At 41.4% G+C, this 25,947-nt stretch overlaps 1 protein-coding gene across 1 annotated transcript; it reads left to right on the top strand.

The window, feature by feature from the left end:
• Positions 1-474: 474 nt before the first annotated feature.
• On the top strand, positions 475-25,401 carry setd9 (SET domain containing 9). Its single transcript, XM_033030289.1, has 6 exons — positions 475-661; positions 6,294-6,643; positions 13,305-13,428; positions 21,077-21,192; positions 23,698-23,803; positions 25,279-25,401. The coding sequence occupies exons 1-6, from the start codon at positions 576-578 to the stop codon at positions 25,364-25,366; spliced, it is 870 nt and encodes a 289-aa protein (XP_032886180.1). The 5' UTR covers positions 475-575; the 3' UTR covers positions 25,367-25,401.
• The last annotated feature ends 546 nt before the right edge of the window (positions 25,402-25,947 follow it).

The following is a 25,947-nucleotide window of genomic DNA, read 5'->3' as shown; positions in this document are numbered from 1 at the left end:
ACTGTGGTCTCTGAATGAGGGAGACAGGGAGATGGGAATGGGGTAGGGGCTCAAGTAGGGGAAGGGAGGGGCTGTGGAGAGTGTTAAAGGGGATAAAGAGGGGTAGATGGGGTGAGGGGGAAATGGGAAAGTCTGAAGAAAGACAAGGGGGAAGAAGAGGTGTTGGGGAATAGGAGTGGACGAAGGGGATAAAGATTCTGGGAGAAGTGGCAGAGCTAAGAGGATTGGGGGAAATGGGGTGAAGGGGAATGGCGCAAGTGAGAAATTGGGCAACAGGAAAGGGGAAAAAGGGGTGTGGGGAAATGGGGCAGAGGGGAAATGTGCTTAGGGGTGAAGGGAAATGAAGTGAAGGGATAAGAGTGCAGGTGGGATGGGAGTTGGTGAAGGACTGTGGTGGAAGGGAAGCGAAGGGTGGGAGTAGAGGATAAGTGGCAGCGAGGGTGTGAGCGTCCCAGGCTTATGGTGAGAGGACGTGCGTGGCCCGGAGCAAAGATACTAGAGAGGGAGGGAGGGGGGAGCTGGCAGACGGAGCGGCGCCTCCTCTCTCTGCCGGGCCGGGCCGGGCTGGGGCGGCGATGCTGCGCCGGCTGCTGTCCCGCTGGAAGCGCTACAAGTACCGGCTGGTGCCCTGGATCGCGCTGAACGTGGGCAAAAACCCCAGGTAAGGAGGTCGCCAGCAACAAACAGCCAGGCTTGGGCCAGGGTAACGCGGCGGCATATTGTGCAGCTAAATGCTCATTTCAAACTCATAACATTACGGAAATAATTAAACCATCAAATTAAATGCAGAGAAACATTAATCCGTATAACGTATAATTGCAATAAAATGAAATATACGTACAGCAACTTCCTTAAAATATATAGTTAAATATTAATATCAACAAGGAGTTAAATGGTGAATATGTTTATTTCCCAAAATCAATTTTATTCAGAATTTAAAAAAATATATATATATATATACAAAACACGAACTATGCAAAAACTCTGCCGACATTTTCAGCAGCTATACATACATTTCATTGGCCTTGTATTTGGAAGCAGCTGAGGCAGGTTATGGCAGAGCCTTGAAGGAATGAAATGCTGTCCCCTGCAGTTAAACAGGAACATAGCAACTATGTCAACATGAGGAAGAGAGGCATTGACTGAGACCAAACAGGATATCGACTCGTGGAGCAATTTGAAAGACCGAAGCACTGCAGGAGCACCTAGAGACATAGTCATACAGCATAGAAACAGGCCCAATTTGCCCATGCCAGCCAGCCAGCCAGCCAAGGTGCCCCATGTGCACTTGCATATATACCTCTAAACCGTTCCTATTCATGTACGTCCAAGTGTCTTTTAAATACTGTTATAGTGGGGGTGGAAAAATATAAAGTTGGTATATCCCTTTTGCGCGGTTTTTATAATAGCTTTGGGGTTTTTTTCCTTTTTCCTCCTTTCTTTTCTAGGGTCTATTTCTTAATTATTTTCTCTAACCAATGGGTCTCTATTTTTTTTCTCATTGATCACTCTTTTACACGAACACAACTTTCTTTCTCTCACTTTCTCTACTTTCTTTATCTATACCTTTCTTTAAAGCTTAAAAAATGAAGGGGTACAATAAATGTAATAAGATATATCTGGCTTGTACTATTGTAATTTACTGTCGTTCTAATAAATAAAATATTTTTAAAAATACTGTTATAGTACCTGCCTCAACTACATCCTCTGCTCGTTTCATATACCTGCCAGTCTCCGTATACATGTCTGTTTGTTTCTCTCTTGCTGAAGAGAAAACTGCAGATGTTGGAAATCTGAAGTAAATCCTGGAAACAAGTCAGCAGGTCAGGTAGCAGAGAAGCCAGGTTAACATTTAACGTCTGAGTCACTCAATCAAAAATATTAGTTTTCTATAGGAGAAAATTGGATATCTTTATTAGGCAGATAGGCAGCCAGAAGTGCAGTGGACATCTTTGGTTTTGTTATATGTGTATGAATAGCATAGCTGTGTGACAAGTCCAGCAGGCCAAACTATTGCCATGGAGAATGAGAAACGGACTCAGAATCTTGAGAACCTCTGACAAATTTGTTCTTAACCTTCTGAATGAATGAATGAATTAATAATTTATTTCGGTCATACATTAAAAAGAACAAAACTTTATAATCTGTGTGAATATGAACCAACACTGTATCCATTTCACACAACGTTCATATAGGGGGGTTGCACGTAAGGTCACTGGGTCATAGGGCTTGATGCACGGAGCCGCTCAATCCACCTGGAGGACATCCGTCACTTCTGGTATATGTTATTAATGCAAGAAACGCGTACTTTCCTACCTGTTAAAAACCACCAAAATGTTGAATTTTTGCGTTGAAAAAAATTGTGGAAGGTGGGGTAAGTGTGAGACATGTACCCAACTTTAGAATTCCAAAAGTGAAGCGAAATGAAGGTAAAGAGAAGCGAGAACTGAAGGGACTACAGCAGCTAAAGTGCTTGGTAAACATTGGCCGTGCAGATATCGGAATTGAAAATATTGGGAATTATCGCGCTTGCTCACTGCATTTCATCAACAGTAAGGCATTATTTGTGTTTTTTCTTGATTCCTTTGGCATCTAAAAAGTCTCAGAAGTGATAAATCTGGCTGTAAATTTTGCTTCAGAGGCGTTTTCTTTTTGTATGTAAAAACTCACTTGAGAACCATCGGCGATTTTTTAAATTTACAGCCAGATTTATCACTTTGAAACTTTTTAGATGCCAAAGGAATCAAGAAAAAACACAAATAATGCCTCAGTTGATGAAATGCAGTGAGCAAACGGCCAATGTTCGGCAAGCACTCTGGCTGTTGTTGTCCCTTCAGCTCTCGCTTCTATCTACCATCATTTCTCCTCACTTTTGGAATTCTGAAGTAGGCTAAATGTCTCACGCTTATCCCGATTTCCATTATTAATTACAGCGCAAAAATGGACAATTTCGGCGGGTTTTAACGGGCCCGCTACGCTGGAAACAATGGTCAGTGCTTACCTGCAGTTCATCGCGTGTAATCCATTTGGAGTAGCGTAGCAGCAGTACGGGTCATGGGTTGTGACCCGACTGCCGTGAAACCTCCCTATAATCAATGACCGAAAAAGGAATAGGCTGAAGCCACATAGCTTATTTTTGCCTATCCTATACAATCCATAAAATAACCCAGAATATCAGCATTACAAAGGAAAGAAGAAAAAAAAATTACTAAATTGTAATCCTTACTTATTTCACATTTTAATCATTTTACATTATAATTATTTTACATTTTAAGGCTTTCTTGAAACTCAACAGAGAGCTACAAAATATCAACTCATCACTAAGCCCTTTCCATAATTTGACTCCCAAAACTGAGACGCATCTATATATTAAATTGGTTCTCACTTTCAAAAATACACAACCCTCTTAAATTATAATGTCCTTCTCTTAATTAAAAAATGTTTTGAATACTAACAGGAAGGCTTTTATTCCTAACTCGGAAAAGTATTTCTAATATCTTTACATGCGCAATATCCAAAAAATTTAAGGTACCGGACTTTATGAATAAAGATTTTTAGTTTCACGGTAAGAAGCTTTATGTATTATTCTAATAGCTCTTTTCTGGAGTTTAATTATAGGGTTTTATATACATATTTGTTTTATATACATTTCCCCAAACGTCAACACAATATGACATATATGGCATTATAAGCGAGCAATACAATATATACAAACACTTCTTATTCAACAGATCCTTTGTTTTGTAAAGAATAGCAATGGATTTAGATAATTTCCGTTCGGTGTATTCTATATGTGGCAGTAAAGAGAAGAACCATGGCTTCTCCAATCTACATCTTTAGTGTGATCATAGCCAATCCTTCCTGTATCCTCTCCAAAGCCTGGCACTCTCTTAAATGACCTCAGAATTGACCTCAGTTTTGTATCTACTACAAACCCACTGACTCCCATCGCTATCTCGACTACACTTCTTCCCACCCTGCTTCCTGCAAGGACTCTATCCCCTACTCCCAATTCCTCTGTCTACGCCGTATCTGCAACCGGGATGAGGTGTTCCAGACCAGGGCAGCGGAGATGTCCTCATTCTTTGGGGAACGGGGGTTCCCCTCTTCTATTTTAGATGAGGCTTTCACCAGGGTCTCCTCTATATCCCACAACTCCGCTCTCACTCCCCATCCCCCCCACTCGTAACAAGGTCAGAGTCCCCCTTTGTCCTCACCTTCCACCCTACCAGCTGCCACATAAAACAAATAATCCTCCGACATTTTCGCCACCTCCAACGAGATCCTACCACTGGCCACATGTTCCCATCTCCTCCCTTTTCTGCTTTCTGCAGAGACCATTCCCTCCGTAACTCCCTGGTCAATTCGTCCCTTCCCACCCAAACCACCCCCTCCCCTGGTACTTTCCCTTGCAACCGCAGGAAATGCTACACTTGTCGCTTTACCTCCCCCCTTGGCTCCATCAAAGGCCCCAAGCAGTCTTTCCGGCTGAGGCACAGGTTCACCTGCACCTCCTCGAACCTCATCTAATGCATCCGCTGTTCCAGGTGTCAACTTCTCTGCATCGGTGAGAGCAAGCACAGGTTTGGCGATCGCTTCGCCCAACAACTCCGCTCAGTTCGCATTAACCAACCTGACCCCCCTGTGGCTCAGCACTTCAACTCCCCCTCCCATTCTGAATCTGACCTTTCTAGCCTCCTCCATGGCCAGAGTGAGGCCCTGTGCAAATTGGAGGAACAGCACCTCATATTTCGCTTGGGTAGTTTACACCCCAGCCGTATGAACATTGACTTCTCCAATTTTAGAGGGGATCTTATTGAAACATATAAGATTATTAAGGGATTGGATACGCTACAGGCCGAAAACATGTTCCTGATGTTGGGGGAGTCCAGAACCAGGGGCCACAGTTTAAGAATAAGAACGGAGATGAGGAAAAACTTTTTCACCCAGAGAGTTGTGAATCTGTAGAATTCTCTGCCTCAGAAGGCAGTGGAGGCCAATTCACTGGATGCTTTCAAGAGAGAGTTTGATAGAGCTCTTAAAGATAGTGGAGTCAAGGGATATGGGGCGAAGGCAGGAACGGGGGTACTGATTGTGGATGATCAGCCATGATCACAATGAATGGCAGTGCTGGTTCGAAGGCTTACTGAATGGCCAACTCCTGCACCTATTGCCTATAACCAGTGTTTTATGCTTAGCATTACATCCATGTTTTTGTACTCTGTTCCATAGTTTATGAAACTAAGTCAAAAGTGTCTTATTGTGTCTTATTGTTATATGTCCAAATTTTTACCTGCAGCACTGCAACAGATATGTAATCATAGTACTTAATAAAAAACAGATGTTCTCAGTACGAAGGCAGTTGAGTACGCCTCATTCTACCTCTGGGCTGCCAACATTGGGTGAGAGTTGGGAGTGAAAAATTGCGAGAGACCAAGCCCGAGGAAGTTATATATATATAGCCTATATATATATATATATATATATATATATATATATATAATAAAAAACATTTTGGTGTTATATATAATAAAAAACATTTTGGTGTTTATTATGAACAAACAATAATAGACAAAAATGATGCCCCCACGTTAATGTATTTCGGAGCTTATTTGAAGGTTGTAGTGTTTAATAGCCTAATGATTATTGGGAAGAAGCTGCTCCTGAATGTGGACGTCACAGTTTTCAGACTCCTGTCTCTTCTTCCCAATGACAGGAATGAAATTAGAGTGCGGCAAGGGTGGTGTGGATCTCTGATGATGGCTGCCTTTTTGATAGATCCAAGCGGTCTTATAGATCCCTTTGATGATGGGGATGTCATTACCCGTGATGGACTGGGCAGTGTTCGTCATGTTTTGCTATCTTCTTCCTTCCTGAGCGTTCAAGTTGTCATACTAGGCGCATATTCAAACAAAATTCCATGTGGTTATGATGCCTTTGAGGGGCACAAGCAAAGACTGGTCTGAAATCTCACGACTGGACGATGTGAAACACATCAAACCACTTTAGATTTGGGAATTTCAGCTTTCAAGTTTTCTGTTGACTAAAATAAATAGAATGAAATCACTGATCAGTAATCGTATGTGCATAATATTCCAACCAGATTTAATTTCATTTGAGGAATCTTATTTCAGGAACATGTCATAAGTGTCCTATTAGAAGGAATTAGGGAGCCACCATTCCTAATTTGCAGAGAGAATCTGAGTTTGTAGTCAAATTATTCCTTGGTGGAGGTTTGATGGTATAAGGCTTTGCTAGCGTACACAAGTAATGCCTTTTACTTGTTATTGCAGGACAATTCGATTTGTTCCAGAAACTTCCTTGGATAAAGTTATTTCTGACTGTGCGATTGAGGCCTCGTTACTGAAGTTATTTCGTGCTTTGTTCAGGAGAGATTTGAGCAATCAAGCTGAGTTTCTTAATATGCTGCCGGAAAGTATTCAATCAAAATACAAGAATATATTAACTAATTTTCACAAAGAAACAGAAGGAAATGGAATGGATTTTAACCCTGATGGGGCAATGCTTGAAACATTTGGATTCATTATAAGACGGGCAATTAGTTCACTTTCATTTGCTGGAAGAGGGGTATTTGTCACAACCGGAAGGGTGCCAAAAGGAACAGTAGCCTGCATGTATCCTGGTACTGCAGTCATTCTTGTACAATGTTTTTTAAAGCTTATGAAATGACCATTGTAATGTGATCTCTATCCTTTGCTATCTAAAATGGAGTGGTGTTCGGCAATTTGAGACACTAACTTTCATTATTTGTTAAGGGCATGGTACTTAACTGCACATATCTCCATTCCTTGACTCCTACTTGCAACTACTATCTTCCCTTGTTATTTGTGTGCAGTTAACCATATAACCATATAACAATTACAGCACGGAAACAGGCCATCTCGGCCCTACAAGTCCGTGCCGAACAATTATTTTCCCCTAGTCCCATCTGCCTGCACTCAGACCATAACCATTCCTTTCCCATCCATATACCTATCCAATTTATTTTTAAATGATAACAACGAACCTGCCTCCACCACCTTCACTGGAAGCTCATTCCACACAGCTACCACTCTCTGAGTAAAGAAGTTCCCCCTCATGTTACCCCTAAACTTCTGTCCCTTAATTCTCAAGTCATGTCCTCTTGTTTGAATCTTCCCTACTCTCAATGGGAAAATCTCGTTGCACTGACGTGCAATCACTAAATCTCGTTGCACTGACGTGCAATGACAATAAAAGATATATTAGCTTGTCCACGTCAACTCTGTCTATCCCTCTCATCATTTTAAAGACCTCTATCAAGTCCCCCCTTAACCTTCTGCGCTCCAGAGAATAAAGACCTAACTTATTCAACCTCTCTCTGTAACTTAGTTGTTGAAACCCAGGCAACATTCTAGTAAATCTCCTCTGTACTCTCTCTATTTTGTTGACATCCTTCCTATAATTGGGCGACCAAAATTGTACACCATACTCCAGAATTGGCCTCACCAATGCCTTGTACAATTTTAACATTACATCTCAACTTCTATACTCAGTTCTGGTCAATCAATTACAGGAAGGATCGGGAGGCTTTGGAGAGTTTACGAGAATGCTGTCTGAGTATTACCGAGGGGTTGGATAAACTTGGATTGCTTTCTCTAGAATATCAGAGGTTGCGTGGAGTCCTGGCAGAAGTATATAAAATTGAGAGAGATAAAGAAGGTAGACAGAGGAATCAAAGGTCGACAGTCGGAACCTTTTTCGAAGGGGGGAAATGTCGAGGCCCAGAGGGCATAGTTTTAAGGTGGGAGGGGCAAAGTTTAAAGGAGATGTATGGGGTGAGTTTTATTACACATAGTGGTGAGTGCCTGGACTGTGCAGCGAGGGTGGTGGCAACAGATGCACTAGTGGTGTTTAAGATGCTTTTAGATAGGCACATGAATGTACAGGGTATGGTGGGATATGGATCACATGCAGGCAGAGGAGATTAGTTTATTTTGGACATTCCAACTGATCTATTCCTATGCTGTACTGTTCTTCCATGTTCCATGTAATTTAGTCTTTCCTGCCCCATCCCCTGTGATATTTGCCCTCCTTTCCCCCTTTCCTTTACCTCTTCATCCCTTTCTGATTTTCAGTTTTCTTCCACAGCTGAAGGGCTGTGAAGTGTAAAATATAATTAGCATTAGAAGGGGACAAAAAGGTTGATTAGAATTTTAAAACTGATCTGTTGAATGGATGATGATGAAGTATAGCGGCTGATATTGGTATTTGTGCACAGTGCAAGTTTCCAACTTCAGGAAGTCGAAAACATAGGAAGAGAGAGGGAAGAGTTGCCCGAGGTCCACACGGATGTAAAATTTCCAGCAGTCATTACAGGGGGGTGACTGAGCTCCCAGGTGGATGCAGATCTAAAATAAACCTGTTGGAAGGACATGCTCAAACTCTACTGCAGGGCAAAGCATGGGGACGGTTATGAAATCTCTGCAATATGAGAAGCTGTGATTGCTAATAGGGCTAAAAATGCAGAAAGATGTTGCACATCCAAGTTGAATGTAATCTCCAGTGCATATTTGAGTCTGACACGTGATAAAATGACTAATCAGATATTATAGGGGTAATATAATATTTCTGCATTACAATAACTCCTGGTTGATCAGACAGTGTGCCAAATGGAGGCTTGCAGTAGGTGGGCTCTTTCCTTTGAATTTGTTTTGAAGTAGGGCCTTTCTTTTGATACATTAGGATATTCTCTACTGTCTCCCAGTGGAATTTTCAAGGCACTATGTTCTTAGCATGGTGAAATGTGGTTGCAAAGCTGTGGTGGCCCTATTGTTTGGACAGAGTTTGATATTATAAATAGTCAGGATAATCTATTAAAGTGACATGTAGAATATTTAAGTAAATAAATGTTATGACAATTCAAAAATGATTTCCCAAAGCCAAGTCTGACAGGAGCCTTCCTGGATTTTGTGATTTGCTGTAGAAAGCCACACACCGTGTGTGTGTATCTGCAGTATTTTTGTATTCAATGTTCACGGTTCAGTTTGCCCATTTTCCCCCTCTGCCATCAGTACATGGCATGATGAAGACATGTACATATGTGTGTACATACACAATTATGTGTGGTCATATATATGTACAAGAGTGTGTACATACAATTAACACGTGCATGTGAATTATAACTCATAAGTTCTAAATTATGAATAACAGTGTGCACTAATTCTGCAAGTTTTGGAGTTCAATCTGACATTACTGATAATGCACGAGTATGGCAAATTTCTGCTTTCATTTTCTCTCACTTTTTCACGAGTGTAAACTCTTGTAAACTTAAAGTCCATCTGGATGTTGTATATTGTCAAGTAGCGTGTTGTGAATTGCGGACATTACAATTGGATTTCAGTTGCTATTATAGAAACATAGAAAATTGGTGCAGGAGGAGGCCATTTGGCCCTTTGAGCCAGCACCGCCATTCATTGTGATCATGGCTGATCATCCCCAATCAGTAACTCGTGCCTGCCGTCTCTCCATATCCCTTGATTCCGCTGTAATAAAAGTTGACTGGAAAGATACCCTAGCAGGGATGACAGTGGAACAACAATGGCAGGTATTTCTGGGAATATTACAGAAGGTACAGGATCAGTTCATTCCAAAGAGGAAGATTCCAACGGGAGTAGGGGGGCGACCGTGGCTGACAAGGGAAGTCAGGGACAGTATAAAAATAAAAGAGAAGAAGTACAACATAGCAAAGATGAGCGGGAAGCCAGAGGATTGGGTAACATTTAAAGAGCAACAGAAGAGAACTAAAAAGGTAATATGGGGAGAAACGATGAGGTATAAAGGTAAGCTAGCCAAGAATATAAAAGGGGATAGTAAAAGCTTCTTTAGGTATGTGAAGAGGAAAAAATTAGTTAAGACCAAAGTTGGACCCTTAAAGACTGAAAAAGGTGAATTTATTATGGGGAACAAGGAAATGGCAGATGAGTTGAACAGGTACTTTGGATCCGTCTTCACTAAGGAGGACACAAACAATCTTCCTGATGTACTAGTGGCCAGAGGATCTGGGGTGACGAAGGAACTGAAGGAAATCCACATTAGGCAGGAAATGGTGTTGGGTAGACTGATGGGACTGAAGGCTGATAAATCCCCAGGGCCTGATGTTCTGCATCCCAGGGTACTTCAGGAAGTGGCTCTAGAAATCGTGAATGCATTGGTGATCATTTTCCAATGTTCTATAGATTCAGGATCAGTTCCTGTGGATTGGAAGGTAGCTAATGTTATCCCACTTTTTAAGAAAGGCGGGAGAGAGAAAACAGGGAATTATAGACCAGTTAGCCTGACATCAGTGGTGGGGAAGATGCTGGAGTCAATCATAAAAGATGAAATAGCGGCACATTAGGATAGCAGTAACAGGATTGAACCGAGTCAGCATGGATTTACGAAGGGGAAATCATGCTTGACTAATCTTCTGGAATTTTTTGAGGATGTAGCTTGGAAAATGGACAAGGGAGAGCCAGTGGATGTAGTGTACCTGGACTTTCAGAAAGCATTTGATAAGGTCCCACAGAGGAGATTAGTGGACAAAATTAGGCCGCATGGTATTGGGGGTAGAGTGCTGACATGGATAGAAAATTGGTTGGCAAACAGGAAATAAAGAGTAGGGATAAACCGGACCCTTTCAGAATTGCAGGCAGTGACTAGTGGGGTACCGCAAGGCTCGGTGCTGGGACCGCAGCTATTTACAATTTTCTATTAATGATTTAGATGAAGGGATTACAAGTAACATTAGCAAATTTGCAGATGACACAAAACTGGGTGGCAGTGTGAACTGTGTGGATGATGCTATGAGAATGCAGGATGACTTGGACAGGTTGGGTGAGTGGGCAGATGCATGGCAGATGCAGTTTAATGTGGATAAATGTGTGGTTATCCACTTTGGTAGCAAAAACAGGAAGGAAGATTATTTGAATGGTGTCAAGTTGGGAAAAGGGGAAGTACAATGGGATCTGGGTGTCCTTGTTCATCAGTCAATTAAAGTAAGCGTGCAGGTACAACAGGCAGTGAAGAAAGCGAATAACATGTTGGCCTTCATAGCAAGAGTTGAGTATAGGAGCAAAGAGGTCCTTCTGCAGTTGTATAGGGCCCTAGTGAGACCACACCTGGAATACTGTGTGCAGTCTTGGTCTCCAAATTTGAGGAAGGACATTCTTGCTATTGAGGAGTGTAGCGTAGATTCACAAGGTTAATTCCCGGGATGGCGGGACTGTCATATGCTGAGAGAATGGAGTGGCTGGGCTTGTATACTGGAAATTAGGATGATAGGGGATCTTATTGAAACATATAAGATTATTAAGGGTTTGGACAGTTTAAGAATAAGGGTAAGCCATTTAGAACAGAGATGAGGAAACACTTTTTCACACAGAGAGTTGTGAGTCTGTGGAATTCTCTGCCTCAGAGGGCGATGGAGGCCGGTTCTCTGGTTTCAAGAGAGAGCTAGATAGGACTCTTAAAGATAGCGGAGTCAGGGGATATGGGGAGAAGGCAGGAACAGGGTACTGATTGTGGATGATCAGCCATGATCACATTGAATGGCGGTGCTGGCTCGAAGGGCCGAATGGCCTACTCCTGTACCTATTGTCTATTGCATTTGCTTTCATGTGTCCGGACCAACAGTTCTAACCGTGCTGTTGGAATGGAGCAGATTCAACCTGTGGTCATTATTCACCCCATTTGACCATTAAATTCTTGACCATCCGCATCCCCATTGTTTCGCTCATCTTCCTTATCAATGGAAGCTTTCAAAGTCTGTTTTTTTGTTTCTCGCTAGATTGTTCACTTATTCCACTTTCCCCTTCCATATCAATGTCTTGATCCTCCCTTTATCAATTCTGAAATGTTCCCACTGCTCTCGTTACTATTCTCTTTGGCAACATTATTGGCCCTTTTCCGCATTATCGAATGCCATCTTTAACTTGTACTGAACCACTTTTCTTCACTTTCCTGGGTACTTGTTCCTTAAGTGGAATTATACTTGTGCTCAGTGTACTCATTCTTTAAATGCTATCCATTGTTTGTTTACTGTTACACGTTTTAATGTAGTTTCCCAATCTATCAGAGCCATCTCACATATCCTTGTTGTTTGCTTTATTTATAACCATATAACAATTACAACACGTAAACAGGCCATCTCGGCCCTTCTAGTCCGTGCCGAACACTTATTCTCCCCTAGTCCCATCTACCTGCACTCAGACCATAACCCTCCATTCCTTTCCCGTCCATATACCTATCCAATTTATTTTTAAATTATAAAATCGAACCTGCCTCCACCACTTCCACTGGAAGCTCATTCCACACAGCTACCACTCTCTGAGTAAAGAAGTTCCCCCTCATGTTACCCCTAAACTTCTGTCCCTTAATTCTCAAGTCATGTCCTCTTGTTTGAATCTTCCCTACTCTCAATGGGAAAAGCTTATCCACGTCAACTCTGTCTATCCCTCTCATCATTTTAAAGACCTCTATCAAGTCCCCCCTTAACCTTCTGCGCTCCAAAGAATAAAGACCTAACTTGTTCAACCTTTCTCTGTAACTTAGTTGCTGAAACCCAGGCAACATTCTGGTAAATCTCCTCTGTACTCTCTCCATTTTGTTGACATCCTTCCTATAATTAGGCGACCAAATTTGTACACCATACTCCAGAATTGGCCTTACCAATGCCTTGTACAATTTTAACATTACATCCCAACTTCTGTACTCAATGCTCTGATTTATAAAGGCAGCACACCAAAAGCTTTCTTTACCACCCTATCTACATGAGATTCCACCTTCAGGGAACTGTGCATAGTTATTCCTAGATCCCTCTGTTCAACTGCATTCCCCAACTCACTACCATTTACCATGTACGTCCTATTTTGATTTGTCCTGCCAAGATGTAGCACCTCACACTTATCAGCATTAAACTCCATCTGCCATCTTTCAGCCCACTCTTCCAAATGGCCTAAATCTCTCTGTAGACTTTGAAAATCTACTTCATTATCCACAACACCATCTATCTTAGTATCATCTGCATACTTACTAATCCAATTTACCACACCATCATCCAAATCATTGATGTACATGACAAACAACAGTGGACCCAACACAGATCCCTGTGGCATCCCACTATTTAGGTTTAGGATTTTGACTTTGCACTTAATTAAATCACTTTCCACCATTTGCCATCATACCAGTTCATCACCACCTTCTGCTAAGCAGGTCTATGCACATGTAGTTGAACACATCCTCAGTTCAACCACACTTAACTAAAACTCTATTTTTATGATTAAAAGGTACTGTCTATCAGCAATATGAACCGATCCTTTTCCAGTCTATATGCAACCCATTCATTTTCCGGTGTGTAGATGGCGTGTTAATTGATGGAAATGACAAAGGGATCTCTAAAGTTATTTACAGGTGAGTTTCATTTACACTGTAATTTCAGATGTGATTGAAGTCATCGGGTTCACTGTAAAATGTATTATTTTATAACGTACAAATGAAATAAAAGTATGTTTGTGCATAATTGGGTTATTATCCAATTAGTCAGATGGGGGAGAGAAGGGTGAAGATAAACACAAAAGCTGGCGGTGGAATCTGATAAGAAAGGAAGGAAGTAGTAGACGCTGTTTGATATCGCCTTCCTGTACTTAAATTCTCGTGGACCATCTCCGACACTTCCATCCCCTTTCTTAAACTCACCATCTCCATCACACGAGATATGTCGACTGACATTTATTATAAACTTATTGACTCCCACAACTATCTCGACTACACATCTTCCCACCCTGCCTCCTGTAAAGACTCTCCCAATTCCTCCGTCTATGCCACATCTGCACCCAAGATGAGGTATTCCATAGCAGGACATCTGAGAGGTTCTCATTCTTTAGGGAATAGGGGTTCCCCTCTTCGTCATGGATGAGGCCCTCACGAGGGTCTCCTCTCTTCCCGCTGCTCTGCTCTTCCTCACTCTCCACCTAGTTGCAACAGGGAATGAGTCCCCCTAGTCCTTACCTTTCACACTATCAGCCGTCGCATACAAGACATGATCCTCTGATATTTTTACCACTTTCAATGGAATCCCACATCTTCCTATATCCATCCCTTTCTGTCTTCCGCAGAGACCGTTCCCTCCACAACTCCCTGGTTAACCCATCCCTTCCCATCCAAACTATCCTCTCCACAGGTATCTTCCCCTGTAACCGCAGGAGATGCACCACCTGTCCCTATACCTCTCCCCTCGATTTTGTCCAGGGACCCCAACAGTCCTTTCAGGTTAGGCAGAGGTTCAATTGCACCTCCTCCAACCTCATCTTCTGTATCCGTTGTTCCAGCTGTGGATTCTTATACATCGGCAAAACCAAATGTAGACTGGGCGATCGTTTCGCTGAGCACCTTCGCTCAGTCCGCCTGGACCAACCTGATCTCCCGGTTGCAAAACATTTTTGAGCTGCTGCCTTACAGCGCCAGAGACCCGGGTTCGATCCTGACTACGGGTGCTTGTCTGTACGGAGTTTGTACGTTCTCCCCGTGACCTGCGTGGTTTTTCTCCGAGACAAATTGTCCCTAGTTTGTGTAGGGTAGGTTGAATGTGCGGGGATCGCTGGTTGGCATGGACTCGGTGGGCCGAAGGGCCTGTTTCCGCGCTGTATCTCTAAACTAAACTAAACATTAACTCCCCTTCCCATTCCCATTCACACACTGACCTTTCTGTCCTTGGCATCCTCCATTGTCAGAATGAGGCCAAATGCAATTTGGAGGAACAACAACTCATATTTGGCATGGGCCGTTTCCAACCCAGCGGGATGAATATTGATTTATCTAACTTCAAGTAACCCTTGTAACCCTTCTCTCTCCGTCCCTCCACCACCATAGTCATTGTGCTAGTTTATCTGTTGTCCTGGTGAGTTTCATTGTCTGTAACTAGTTTTCACCAAGATAAACACAGCTAACAATGACCTGTTTCCTTTACCATCCTTACTTTTTTTGCATATCTTTCATTCATTTTTTTCTGTATCTCTCTATATCACCATCTATATCTCTCGTTTCCATTTCCACTGGCCCTCAGTCTGAAGAACGGTCTCGACTCGAAACGTCACCTATTCTTTTTCTTCAGTGATGCTGACTGACCCGTTGAGTTACTCCAGCTTTTTGTGTCTATTTTCTGTTTGATATCACTGTCAACCACACCTTCCAACACTTTGCTGATTGAGAGTAGACTGATAGGGCAGTAATTGTGAAAAAGCTACTTTCTTAACTACTAAACCAGGTTCGCTTCTTAATAAACAGACACCACACAAACTGTTTGGTAGACCAGTTCAAAACTTTACTTAACATCGGCCGATGGAGGGAGGGAGAACTCCAGTCAAGTGACCATTACAGACACTTGACCGTCCTCCGTTCACCTCACTGAACAACAGAATTACATTGCCTTAAATAGGGTTTTTTTGTCCCCTTAGCACATTTCACAGACATTAGTCATGGTCAGAGGTACAGGAAAAGTTTTCCACAGAATGCATCACATCAAAGGCCTTTTGTTTACATAGTACAAGATAACATTGGCCATTTGGTTTACGACATTTTATCTTCACAGAGATCACCCTAGATCTCGCTGCTTCCTCTCTGTCATTTGGTCCTTCATAAACATAGGCCATTTGGTTTATGGCATCTTACTTCAAAGATGTGACTAGCTGTTTCTTTCTCTGTCACTTCCTCACTTGGGAGACAATGTTATAGGATTTATTATCCCACACACCCGCAACCTGAGGCAAGCCTAATTTGAGACTAAATATAAGCTGTAAGCTAGCCCAGAAGCCAATTTAATATCTTCTTATATTTTAACTAAAATTCAGCTTCATCATTCCATCCTTTTATCAAATTTTTGATAACAACTACAGTCCTTGCTGAGTACATACGAAAGACCATAAGCATCTCATCAGACAAATTAATAGTACACTAGTAACACAATTATTTCATAGTGGACAATCGTTCCACAAGTCCCTCCAAATATTTTAAATGGCCACCAACCTCCACCGGACGTGACACTAAGATACTACCATAGGACAGGAAAAGGATCATTAAAATTGCTCAGCCTTTATTCGGCTTCGCTTGGAATTCCCCGTGTGCTGGTGTAACTGGTTCGTGCTTCTCTTGTGTGGCACTGCATTTGCAATATAACAATGCCTGTCACAAATATACTGTTTCCTAAAAATACACCAGTGCCTTGGTTGTGGCAAAAACAGGTAGATTTAACTGGCCTTTGCAGACCTCTTACTGTCTGTAGTCAGGGTATCTTTGCTGTGCTTGTCATGTTTGACTTCAATCTTGTTTAAAAGGAGGTGTGTACCATCCTTTAAATGTGGGTTAGTCCACAAGCTTGCCATTCTGAAGAAAGTTCAGTCCATGTGGGCTGGGCCACCCCAGAATAAAGGGAGTATCAATAGCCCATCGTCCTTGTTTCCACAAACTGTTCACAGTCAATCAAATGTATCCAGCGACGATGATCTTCAAGCTTTACAGCAGTTCATGTTGTTAGCAACACTTGGTTGTTCTTTTCAACACAATCTCAATTTTTTCTTGTCCCAGCACCATCATCGTATAGCTTTTATGGCTTCCAGCAAAGCTCCTCCATCCTGAGAATGTAGATCTGGCAAGACATGGGTTAATTGCCGTCCATACATAATTAGTTAATTGCCCAGGGCCTGTAGGTGGCGTCCCCCCCACTCTCCAGGGGGTGGACAGCAGCTTTTCCTGTATCAATAAAAAGTTGTGAATCTTGTTCCCAGCTGAGTTTCTCCAGCACTTTTGTCTACATTTGATCCTCCAGAATCTCCAGTTCCTTCTTAACACTTCCCTGTGAATTTATTCTTTAATTCGATAATATCCGAAGAGGCTCTCTCCACCTAAATATTCAATTCTCCAAATATGTTCTCTTCCCCAATCTACTTTATCTTTTACCAAACAGTAATCTTGCTTCATTTGCATTTTAAAAGACAACCTCTGTTATCATCTCAAAACAATCTTTCCCAAAAGAACTTACTCAGAATCAGTAATCAATAATACATTTTCTTTTTCTCTGTAATTTTGACATTTCCAATCTCATTTAACACTTTAATCGGGATGAGTCTTTTTTTAACTTGGTTCAAAAGATTTATAATCAACCAACACATTTTATCATTCGAGTATAGCTCCGCCCCCCATTCATGCCTGTTTCTTAACGGAGCACACCATAAACTGTCTGTCCCATTTGCATTTTAAAGGACAAACTTCTTAAAGCGACACACAACGTTGCTCATTGCTTCGAATTTCACACATTCCACATAAAAAACATTGTTTTACAAGCAGTATATATACAAAAACATTGTTTTACCAGCAGTATATATACAAAAACATTGTTTTACCAGCAGTATATAATATTTCATCTTCAAAGACATCTCTTTGTAATTGACTTTCCCTTTTTCTGACAAGACTTCTGTTTACCAAAATCCTGGTTACCTAACCCTAATTGGACATTGATCCAGATCATGATTAGTCAGACTCCCCTTGACTTTTCAGTCTCCCTAGCTCTTTCCTCATTTCTCCATCAAATTTCCCTTCATCCCCCAATTTTTTTATAACATAGTTGCCTGTCAGAAAAAGGATTTACCTCCGGGGTAATTTTGTTTTGCAATCCTCATTGACTCTTTCCACCATCCCAGATGCCTGTGGGTGGTGTACACAGTGAAATTGCAGTCGAATATTAAAATGTGCACATTTTTCCTTATTAATAGTGGCAATAAAATGAGGACCATTGTCTGAACTTATGGCAGTAGGTAGGCCAAACCTGGGAATAACTTCTCTTAACAACAATGTTACCATAGTTTCAGCAGTATTATTAGTGGTTGGTAGAGCTTCACTCCATCTGCTAAATAAATCTAAAATCACTAAGCAATAACACTGGGCCCTTTGCATTTCAATAAAATCAATCTGTATGCATTCAAACGATCGTGATGGCATTGGCGTCACCCCTGAGGGTATCTTAAATGATTTGCCTGGATTACTTTGTTGGCAAATTTTACATTCAGAGGCCTGCCACCACATTTCCTTTGTTATCCTATCATTCCCTCCTTACCAGCATGGGTAAGACGAGTAAAAATGTATCGAATACACCAACTTGTCCAAGCGGGGTGTGCTGAATCAATGGCGCAGCCCTCTTGTTTCCATAGTTATATTATATATAAGAGGCGTCCCTCTGTAATGTACATACCTCCTTCATGTTTGGCAGGACCATTCTATTTGCTAGCATCTGTTTACGTGCTGTCACTACGCATTTGGATGTACAGGCTGCTTGCTTGGATACATTATCAGCAACTCATTGCCTTTTGCTATAGGGTCCCCAGCACCAGTGTGTGCAGTACATTTAACAATGGCCAGCTGTTCTGGTAGCATCAATGCGTTAAACAAATTACGCACAGAAAGGCATTCCCGTGCTCCCAATCCTGGGGAGCTTTGTAAGGTCAGAACTTCAAGGTATAGGGATGTTACTGACGGAACTGTCACAGGTAAAGATGCCATTGCTACTGGTAGGGCATAGGTGGACATGTGGACATCTCCCAAAATTATCTAACTCCTCATCTTCACTACCAAATAGGGTCGTCGTGTCAGACATGAAGTCTCCTCCAGAGGATTTACCAGTACTGGGTTTATTTTTTACTAATCATCACCTGTTTCTCACCTCCTGTCTTGTCTTTTAATTATTTCCTCTTGTTCCTCTGCCCACTGGCATTCTAGTTGCAATACGTTCCATCCTTTCCGAGTGCTATCCTTGTTTCTTAACTCTATCCCCTTCTTACATACAGCATCCATCCAACTTCAACCTCTATACTCTCCTCATGCTTCTTCACTGCTTCTGCGTCCCATGTTTTAATTCCTTTCTTCCATTTCTTTCCCGCCTTCCTTTCCCATATAAATGTCTCTACATTCCATGTTCCCCTTACTGGCCAGGCTTCATCCCCTAACCGTTTGGTCAACTTGTAACTTAACATTCTAAATTTCTTATTATACTTAGGATTCAAATAACACATATGTTGGACTGTTATCCAGAGCATTCCCCATAGATAGATAGAAAGAAAGAGAAAACAGACTTCTTAATTCCGAATCGTTCCAAATATATCAACTAGGCTGACCCGCTAACCAAGACCCCAGTTTCTCAACCTGGCAGACGTTTTATCCTTAAAATAAGCCCCAAGTGTCTCAACGAAGCAGACCCGCTATCCGTGACCCCTGTTTCTCAACCTGGCAGACTTCTTAACTCTTTAATATACAACGCCACTTATTTCTCAATCCGACAACTCTTCGGATGTCTCAATAAGCCAGACGCAAACCTCAACCCCCCATTCTCAACCCGACAAATCACGGATGTCTCAATGAGGCCTATGAGCCCTTAGTAGAGATAGAGAAAAAGAGAAAACAAAGAGAGATAGAAAGAGAAACCGCTCAAGTCCTTCTTAAAAATACATGCACAATTCTGTCTTAAAAATACATACACAATCCCTTCTCAAAAATACATACATAATTCTGTCTTAAAAATACATACACAATCCCTTCTTAAAAAAAACATATAAAGCCTAACTGGTCTTACCTTTGTCTGTTTCTAAGAACCTCGGCAGGGAACCAATTCAATGTCTGATGAAGGATCACAGATGTTCCCGGGAGTTTCTAGGGAGTCGGTCTGACAAGGGGGCCGATAGAGCTCAGTTATCTCCCTTCCAATCCCGGCAACCTCTGCAACCTCTTGCACAGTCAGCTGTTGATGTGGTCCCAGCGAGGCCTGCATAACTACGCCAATGATAAAGCTACTTTCTTAACTACTAAACCAGGTTCGCTTCTTAATAAACAGACACCACACAAACTGTTTGGTAGACCAGTTCAAAACTTTACTTAACATCGGCCGATGGAGGGAGGGAGAACTCCAGTCAAGTGACCATTACAGACACTTGACCGTCCTCCGTTCACCTCACTGAACAACAGAATTACATTGCCTTAAATAGGGTTTTTTTGTCCCCTTAGCACATTTCACAGACATTAGTCATGGTCAGAGGTACAGGAAAAGTTTTCCACAGAATGCATCACATCAAAGGCCTTTTGTTTACATAGTACAAGATAACATTGGCCATTTGGTTTACGACATTTTATCTTCACAGAGATCACCCTAGCTCTCGCTGCTTCCTCTCTGTCATTTGGTCCTTCATAAACATAGGCCATTTGGTTTATGGCATCTTACTTCAAAGATGTGACTAGCTGTTTCTTTCTCTGTCACTTCCTCACTTGGGAGACAATGTTATAGGATTTATTATCCCACACACCCGCAACCTGAGGCAAGCCTAATTTGAGACTAAATATAAGCTGTAAGCTAGCCCAGAAGCCAATTTAATATCTTCTTATATTTTAACTAAAATTCAGCTTCATCATTTGCCCATTGGATATGTCCTACTCTTTGTTAGTGGGACATACTTGAGCAATTCACCACATTGTATTCAAACAGCTTCACCAGGGATACAAGCCTTCAGCAGTGGTGTGATACTTTATGTCCTATTGTCTAGAGCACTAAACCATTTCTTGATATCATGTGGAATGAATCAAATTGGCTGAAGACTGGCTTCTCTGATTACCTGAATCTCAGGAGGAAGCCAAGATGGTTAAATATAGCTGCAAATGTAGCCTTGTCTTCAGCATCCCTCTGCTGGGCTTCATCAAGATTGGAGCCACGTTCTCCAATAAACTGTTGAATTATCCACACCATTCACAACTGGGCATCGCAGGGTTACAGACATTTGATCGGCCTGTTTGCAGGATAGCAAAGCTTTATACATTACATACATTTTTGCTGCTTGACGTTTATTTTGAAATTCTGGAGGACTATGTTTTTAAATACTTCTATCTATTGAAATGTATTACATTTGATATTATTAGGAAGTTTTCTGAAAATCTTACTTGCTGAGGAAAAGAGACGATCTAGATGTTTACCATAAATAACTAGATTTGCTTTGATAGTTTTTTTCCCCCGTTTCTTTCCCTGACTTTTCAGATCTTGCAGTGGACGGGATAGACTTGGTCCTTATAAAACAAGTGATGTCACTTGGCTGACAGAAACCCCGGCCAATCCATTAGCTCTGGGTCAGTACGTCAACAACTGTTCCAATGGTATGTTGCATCATTTTAAAATCTTGTTTTGTAAAACATGTTGATATCCAGTTGACATCATGCAATTAATATGTGTGCACTTCAGCAAAGAGCAAATTGGCTTTATTATAAATCACGATCGCCAACTCAGCTGGTAGTTGTTGTGTACAAACATCCTCCAGGTGGTCTGTTTGGGCTGCACTTACCCAGTATGCTATCAGTAAGGTTCCAGAGTGTCTGTCATGCAATGTAATCAAGTCTTGATTTAGACAAACAAAGCTTTTTCCTCAGTAAAATACAAAGTGCTGGAGGAACTCAGCAGATCAGGCAGCATCTGGGGATGGAATGGGGAGGTGACGTCTCAGCACAGAACCTTTCTCCAGACTCATCTACCTCAGCTTTGTTGTCCAGAAAATCTATTGCATTTCTTGAATGCTAATGAACATGCCTGATATTTAAAAGTATTCAAAAGCTATTTCCAATTAAATAAACATTAAAACAATTATGACAACAAATTTAAATAATAACAAAGTAAATGTCTTCATTTTTAATTTTCTTCCCTGCACTTGGAAATTTTACACTGAAATAAATTGTCGTGTGCATCCTGCACTTGTCTAACCTCGCACAGATTCACAAACTAATTCCACAACGTAAGTGGTAGGGAATTCATCAAATGGAATATGATAGCCAGTTGAGAATAGTTTATTCAGTTTCACATGCACTAAAGTCACACAACATCACAAGAAACCAAGAGCCAGAGTAGGCTATCAAGCCCTTCAGAGAGACACAAAAAGCTGGAGTAACGCAGTGGGACAGGCAGCATCTCTGGAGAGAAGGAATGGGTGAAGTTTTGGGACGAGACCCTTCTCTGCTCCACCAGTAAATATGATCATGACTGATCTATGCTGGATTAAACTCTACTTTAATGCCATTTCTCCATACTTCTCAATTCTTCAATCTAACAAATGTTTATCCACCTCCATTCTAAATATTTCTAGTGATCTAGTTTCCACCACCTGCCGGGGCAGAGAATTCCAGAGATTTAGCACCTTTGAGAAATAGCTGCGTACATCCGTTTTAAACACCGGCCCCTTACCTTACACTTATGCCCCTTTTTCGTGAACTCTCCCACCAGTGAAAACATCCCAACATCTACCCTGTCAAGCCTCCTTATGATCTTATATGTTTGAGTAATGTCACCCCGCATTCTTCTAAACTCCAAAGAATACAGGCCCAAACTGTTTATTCTCTCATGGTAGCACATCCCTCTTATCCGCGAACTTAGTCTGATGAATCTCCTCTGGATTGCCAGATCTTTTCCCATTTTCCTATTGCAGAGTAACCTTATCACACCAAGACCTTCCAACTATTTTCATATCATTGACAAATTGGGAAACATTGCATTTCTTCATCCAGGTCATTAATGTAAATAGCGAGCAATTTCAGCCCAAGAGCTGATCTCTGTGGTATTCCACTAGTTTACCTTCTAGTCTGCAAATGATCCATTTATTCCAACTTTGTTTTCTATGATCAGTCTGTTTGGATGGAAATCAGCCAGTTTTCAACCAAACATTATCATTTAGGAGCATAAATGCCACCATTTAGCAGTAACATTTACTAGTGCGTAAGATTATTGCAAATCTCAATTGCAATCGAGAATATGCCAGGATTTGAAAGATTGTACCATTATCTCAATGATGTCAGATTAAGAAAAAGGGAAGTGCCACGAGACCTGGGTGTCCTTGTACACTAGTCACTGAAAGTAAGCATGAAGATACAGCAGGCAGTGAAGAAAGCCTTCATAACGAGAAGATTTGAGTATAGGAGTAAAGAGGCCCTTCTGCAGTTGTACAGGGCCCTGGTGAGACCACATCTGGAGTATTATGTGCAGTTTTGGTCTCCTAATTTGAGGAAGGACATCCTTGCTATTGAGGCAGTGTACAAGGTTAATCCCCGGGATGGTGGGACTGTCGTATGAGGAAAGATTGGAAAGACTGGGCTTGTATTCACTGGAATTTAGAAGGATGAGAGGGTATCTTATAGAAACATAAACTTATAAAAGGACTAAACAAGCTAGATGCAGGAAGAAAATTCCCAATATTGTGGGTCCAGAACCAGGGGCCACAGTCTAAGAATATATGGGAGGCCATTTAAAACTGAGATGAGAAAAAAACTTTTTCAACCAGAGAGTTGTGAATTTGTGGAATTCTCTGCCACAGAAGGCAGTAGAGGCTAATTCACTGGATGCATCGAAAGAGAATTAGATAGAGCTCTTAGGGCGAGCGGAATCAAGGGGTATGGGGAGATGGCAGGCACGGGTTGCTGTTTGTGGATGATCAGCCATGATTACAATGAATGGCGGTGCTGGCTCGAAGGGCCAAATGGCCTCCTCCTGCACCTATTTTCTATGTTTCTAACGGAGCTTCAAACACAATAAAAAGAAAATAAAGAAGAATAAAAAGGGATAAACAACCTGCAGATGCCTTGTTTTCCTGCAAATTAATTCTATCAATCACTGTGTTGCAGAAAAAGAAGCCAATGTATGCTATCAGGAATTTGATGTTCCCACGACATTTCCTGTAGAGTTCCGACAGTACTTTCCTAACGTAAACTACAGACATGATGTGGAAAGGTAAGTCCTTTTGAATAACGCTTTCACTTTCATCAAATAGCAGGATCAGGAGATAAATGTTAAACATTTTCAAGAGGGATTTCTACGAAGCCTGCTTATAATTTAAAAGAAGGACAAGTATAATATGTGAAATATTTGTTATTCATTATTTGTCATTGATATTCACATTTTGATGGATTTAACATTTAGAACGACAATCGAAATGTCAATTGGGCAGTATGGCTGAAAACGTAGACACAAGTTACTGCAGATGCTGAAAATCATGAGCAAAAATATTGGAGGAACACAGCGGGTCAGGCAACATCTTCAGACAGATTGGAGTAGTGTCGAGAAATCTGGAAAAGTGAGATGAGTATGGTCAAAGATTGCAGGAGGTATTGATAGGCAAATGGGTGGAGTAAGTGATAAAGGCGAAAGATGAAAAGGAGACAAAAGGGTATCAGATAAGGAGAGAAGAGATGGCATGAAATGTAGAATCAAAGGGAGGGATATGAGTGGAAAGGGACAGCGGGGTGGGGAAAGAGGGGGGATAATAGGCAAATGTGGGAATCTGGAATGGGAGATTAGCATGGGAAGGAAGGGAAAGGAGCAGGGAGAAATTTGCATGCCTGCTGAGGGGGCTGCAGGGGAATGAGAGGGGGGAGGTTGGAGGGGATATTTCTTTAATCTTACAATTTCAACAACGCTCACCTGCATTTCACAGCTTTGATGTCGCCTTAGTTAAATTTGCCTCTCGTTCTCTCTTGAAATAACTACATTAATCTATTAACATGGTTGCTCAGTTGGCACCCAAATCATCAGATGGCACCCGTGAAGAAAGTGAATCTGCTGAGAGTTTCCAGCAAATACTGTTTTTATTTTGGATGTACAGCATTTTCATATATTTGACTTTCAGTAGGTTCTAAATTTTATGGATACAAGAGCATGGTTAATGATGAATACTGTTTCCAATTCCCAATTATAGATAGTGCATTGGAACAATAGGGGAACGATAATGGATTAAATAGAAAGCTGCCAGGATTTAGTGGATTACAATTATCAGGGATCGTTTGAAAAATTGATCCTTTATTCATTGCGGAAAATGAAATGGTGGAGTCTGACTGAAGTACTAGGAATTAAGAAGCTATTTCACAGGATAGAGATAGATTGTTTCAGATTACTTCAGATTGATTCAGGTATTACTTCAGATTAGTGCAAAAAACTTTTTTTTCCTGCGACACGATGTACAAAAATTAAATTAGAAAGCTCTGTAGCTATGATCTATAAACAAATTATTTAATTCTGTAACTAGTATACATACGGAAGTACAAAATAAAATGCTGGAGGAACTCAGCAGGCCATACAGCATCTGTGAACGACAGATGACATTTTGGGTCAGAACTCTTCTTCTAGTGCCTTCACAGATATTGAGGTGTTTATTTGGTCACTATGCTTCTGCATGTGTTACTCAAGAGGTTTGCTCTTTTGTTTTGCAGGTTTTTGCGATGTGTGGTTCTTGTGACGCTTCGAGATATAGAGATGGGAGAAGAACTGTTCTCAAATTACTACACGATTATAAAATAAAAACAGGACACACTGTGTTCAGTGTTTCAACCCAGTGTGTGGGCAATTTGTTTTCACTTGCTGAACTCTTTTTATTTGATATCCTTGAGCCCTGGCAGTGAAGGAGGGCAGTCAGCTTCCAGTCAGACACCAGAGCCACTCTGAAACTGGTGAGAGTAATTTAAGGATTATCCTTTGTTTACCCTTTGCTGGGTAGCCATTGAAACAGCAGTTAATAGTAGGAGGAAACAGAACTGACCGATGATATGATTTGCATCATCATTAAATATTGTAGGTAAATCTTCATTGCAGAGAAATGGCAGATGGAGTTTAATCTGAGCAGGTGTGAGGTGTTGCACTGTGGAAAGTTGAATACATGGGTTGTGCAGAATTTGTACGTTCTCCCCGTGACCTGCGTGGGTTTTCTCCGAGATCTTCAGATTCCTCCCACACTCCAAAAACGTGCAGGTTTGCAGGTTGATTCGCTTGGTAAATGTAAAAATTGTCCCCAGTGGATGTAGGATAGTGTTAATGTGCTGGGATCGCTGGTCGGCGCGGACCCGATGGGCCGAAGGGCCTGTTTCCGTGCTGAGTCTCTAAAC

This window comes from Amblyraja radiata, chromosome 1 (assembly GCF_010909765.2).
Source record: "Amblyraja radiata isolate CabotCenter1 chromosome 1, sAmbRad1.1.pri, whole genome shotgun sequence".
Taxonomy (NCBI): Eukaryota; Metazoa; Chordata; class Chondrichthyes; order Rajiformes; family Rajidae; genus Amblyraja; species Amblyraja radiata.
Note: the sequence above shows the minus strand (reverse complement) of the source record. Positions and strands in the feature narration are given on the sequence as shown.

Bases quoted from the DNA above. Each gene is read 5' to 3' on its own strand.
- setd9 (XM_033030289.1), top strand. From the start codon at position 576: ATGCTGCGCCGGCTGCTGTCCCGCTGGAAGCGCTACAAGTACCGGCTG. The intron at 6,644-13,304 runs GTACTGCAGTCA...TATGATTAAAAG, and splicing joins AGTAGCCTGCATGTATCCTG to GTACTGTCTATCAGCAATAT. The intron at 23,804-25,278 runs GTAAGTCCTTTT...TTTGTTTTGCAG, and splicing joins TACAGACATGATGTGGAAAG to GTTTTTGCGATGTGTGGTTC.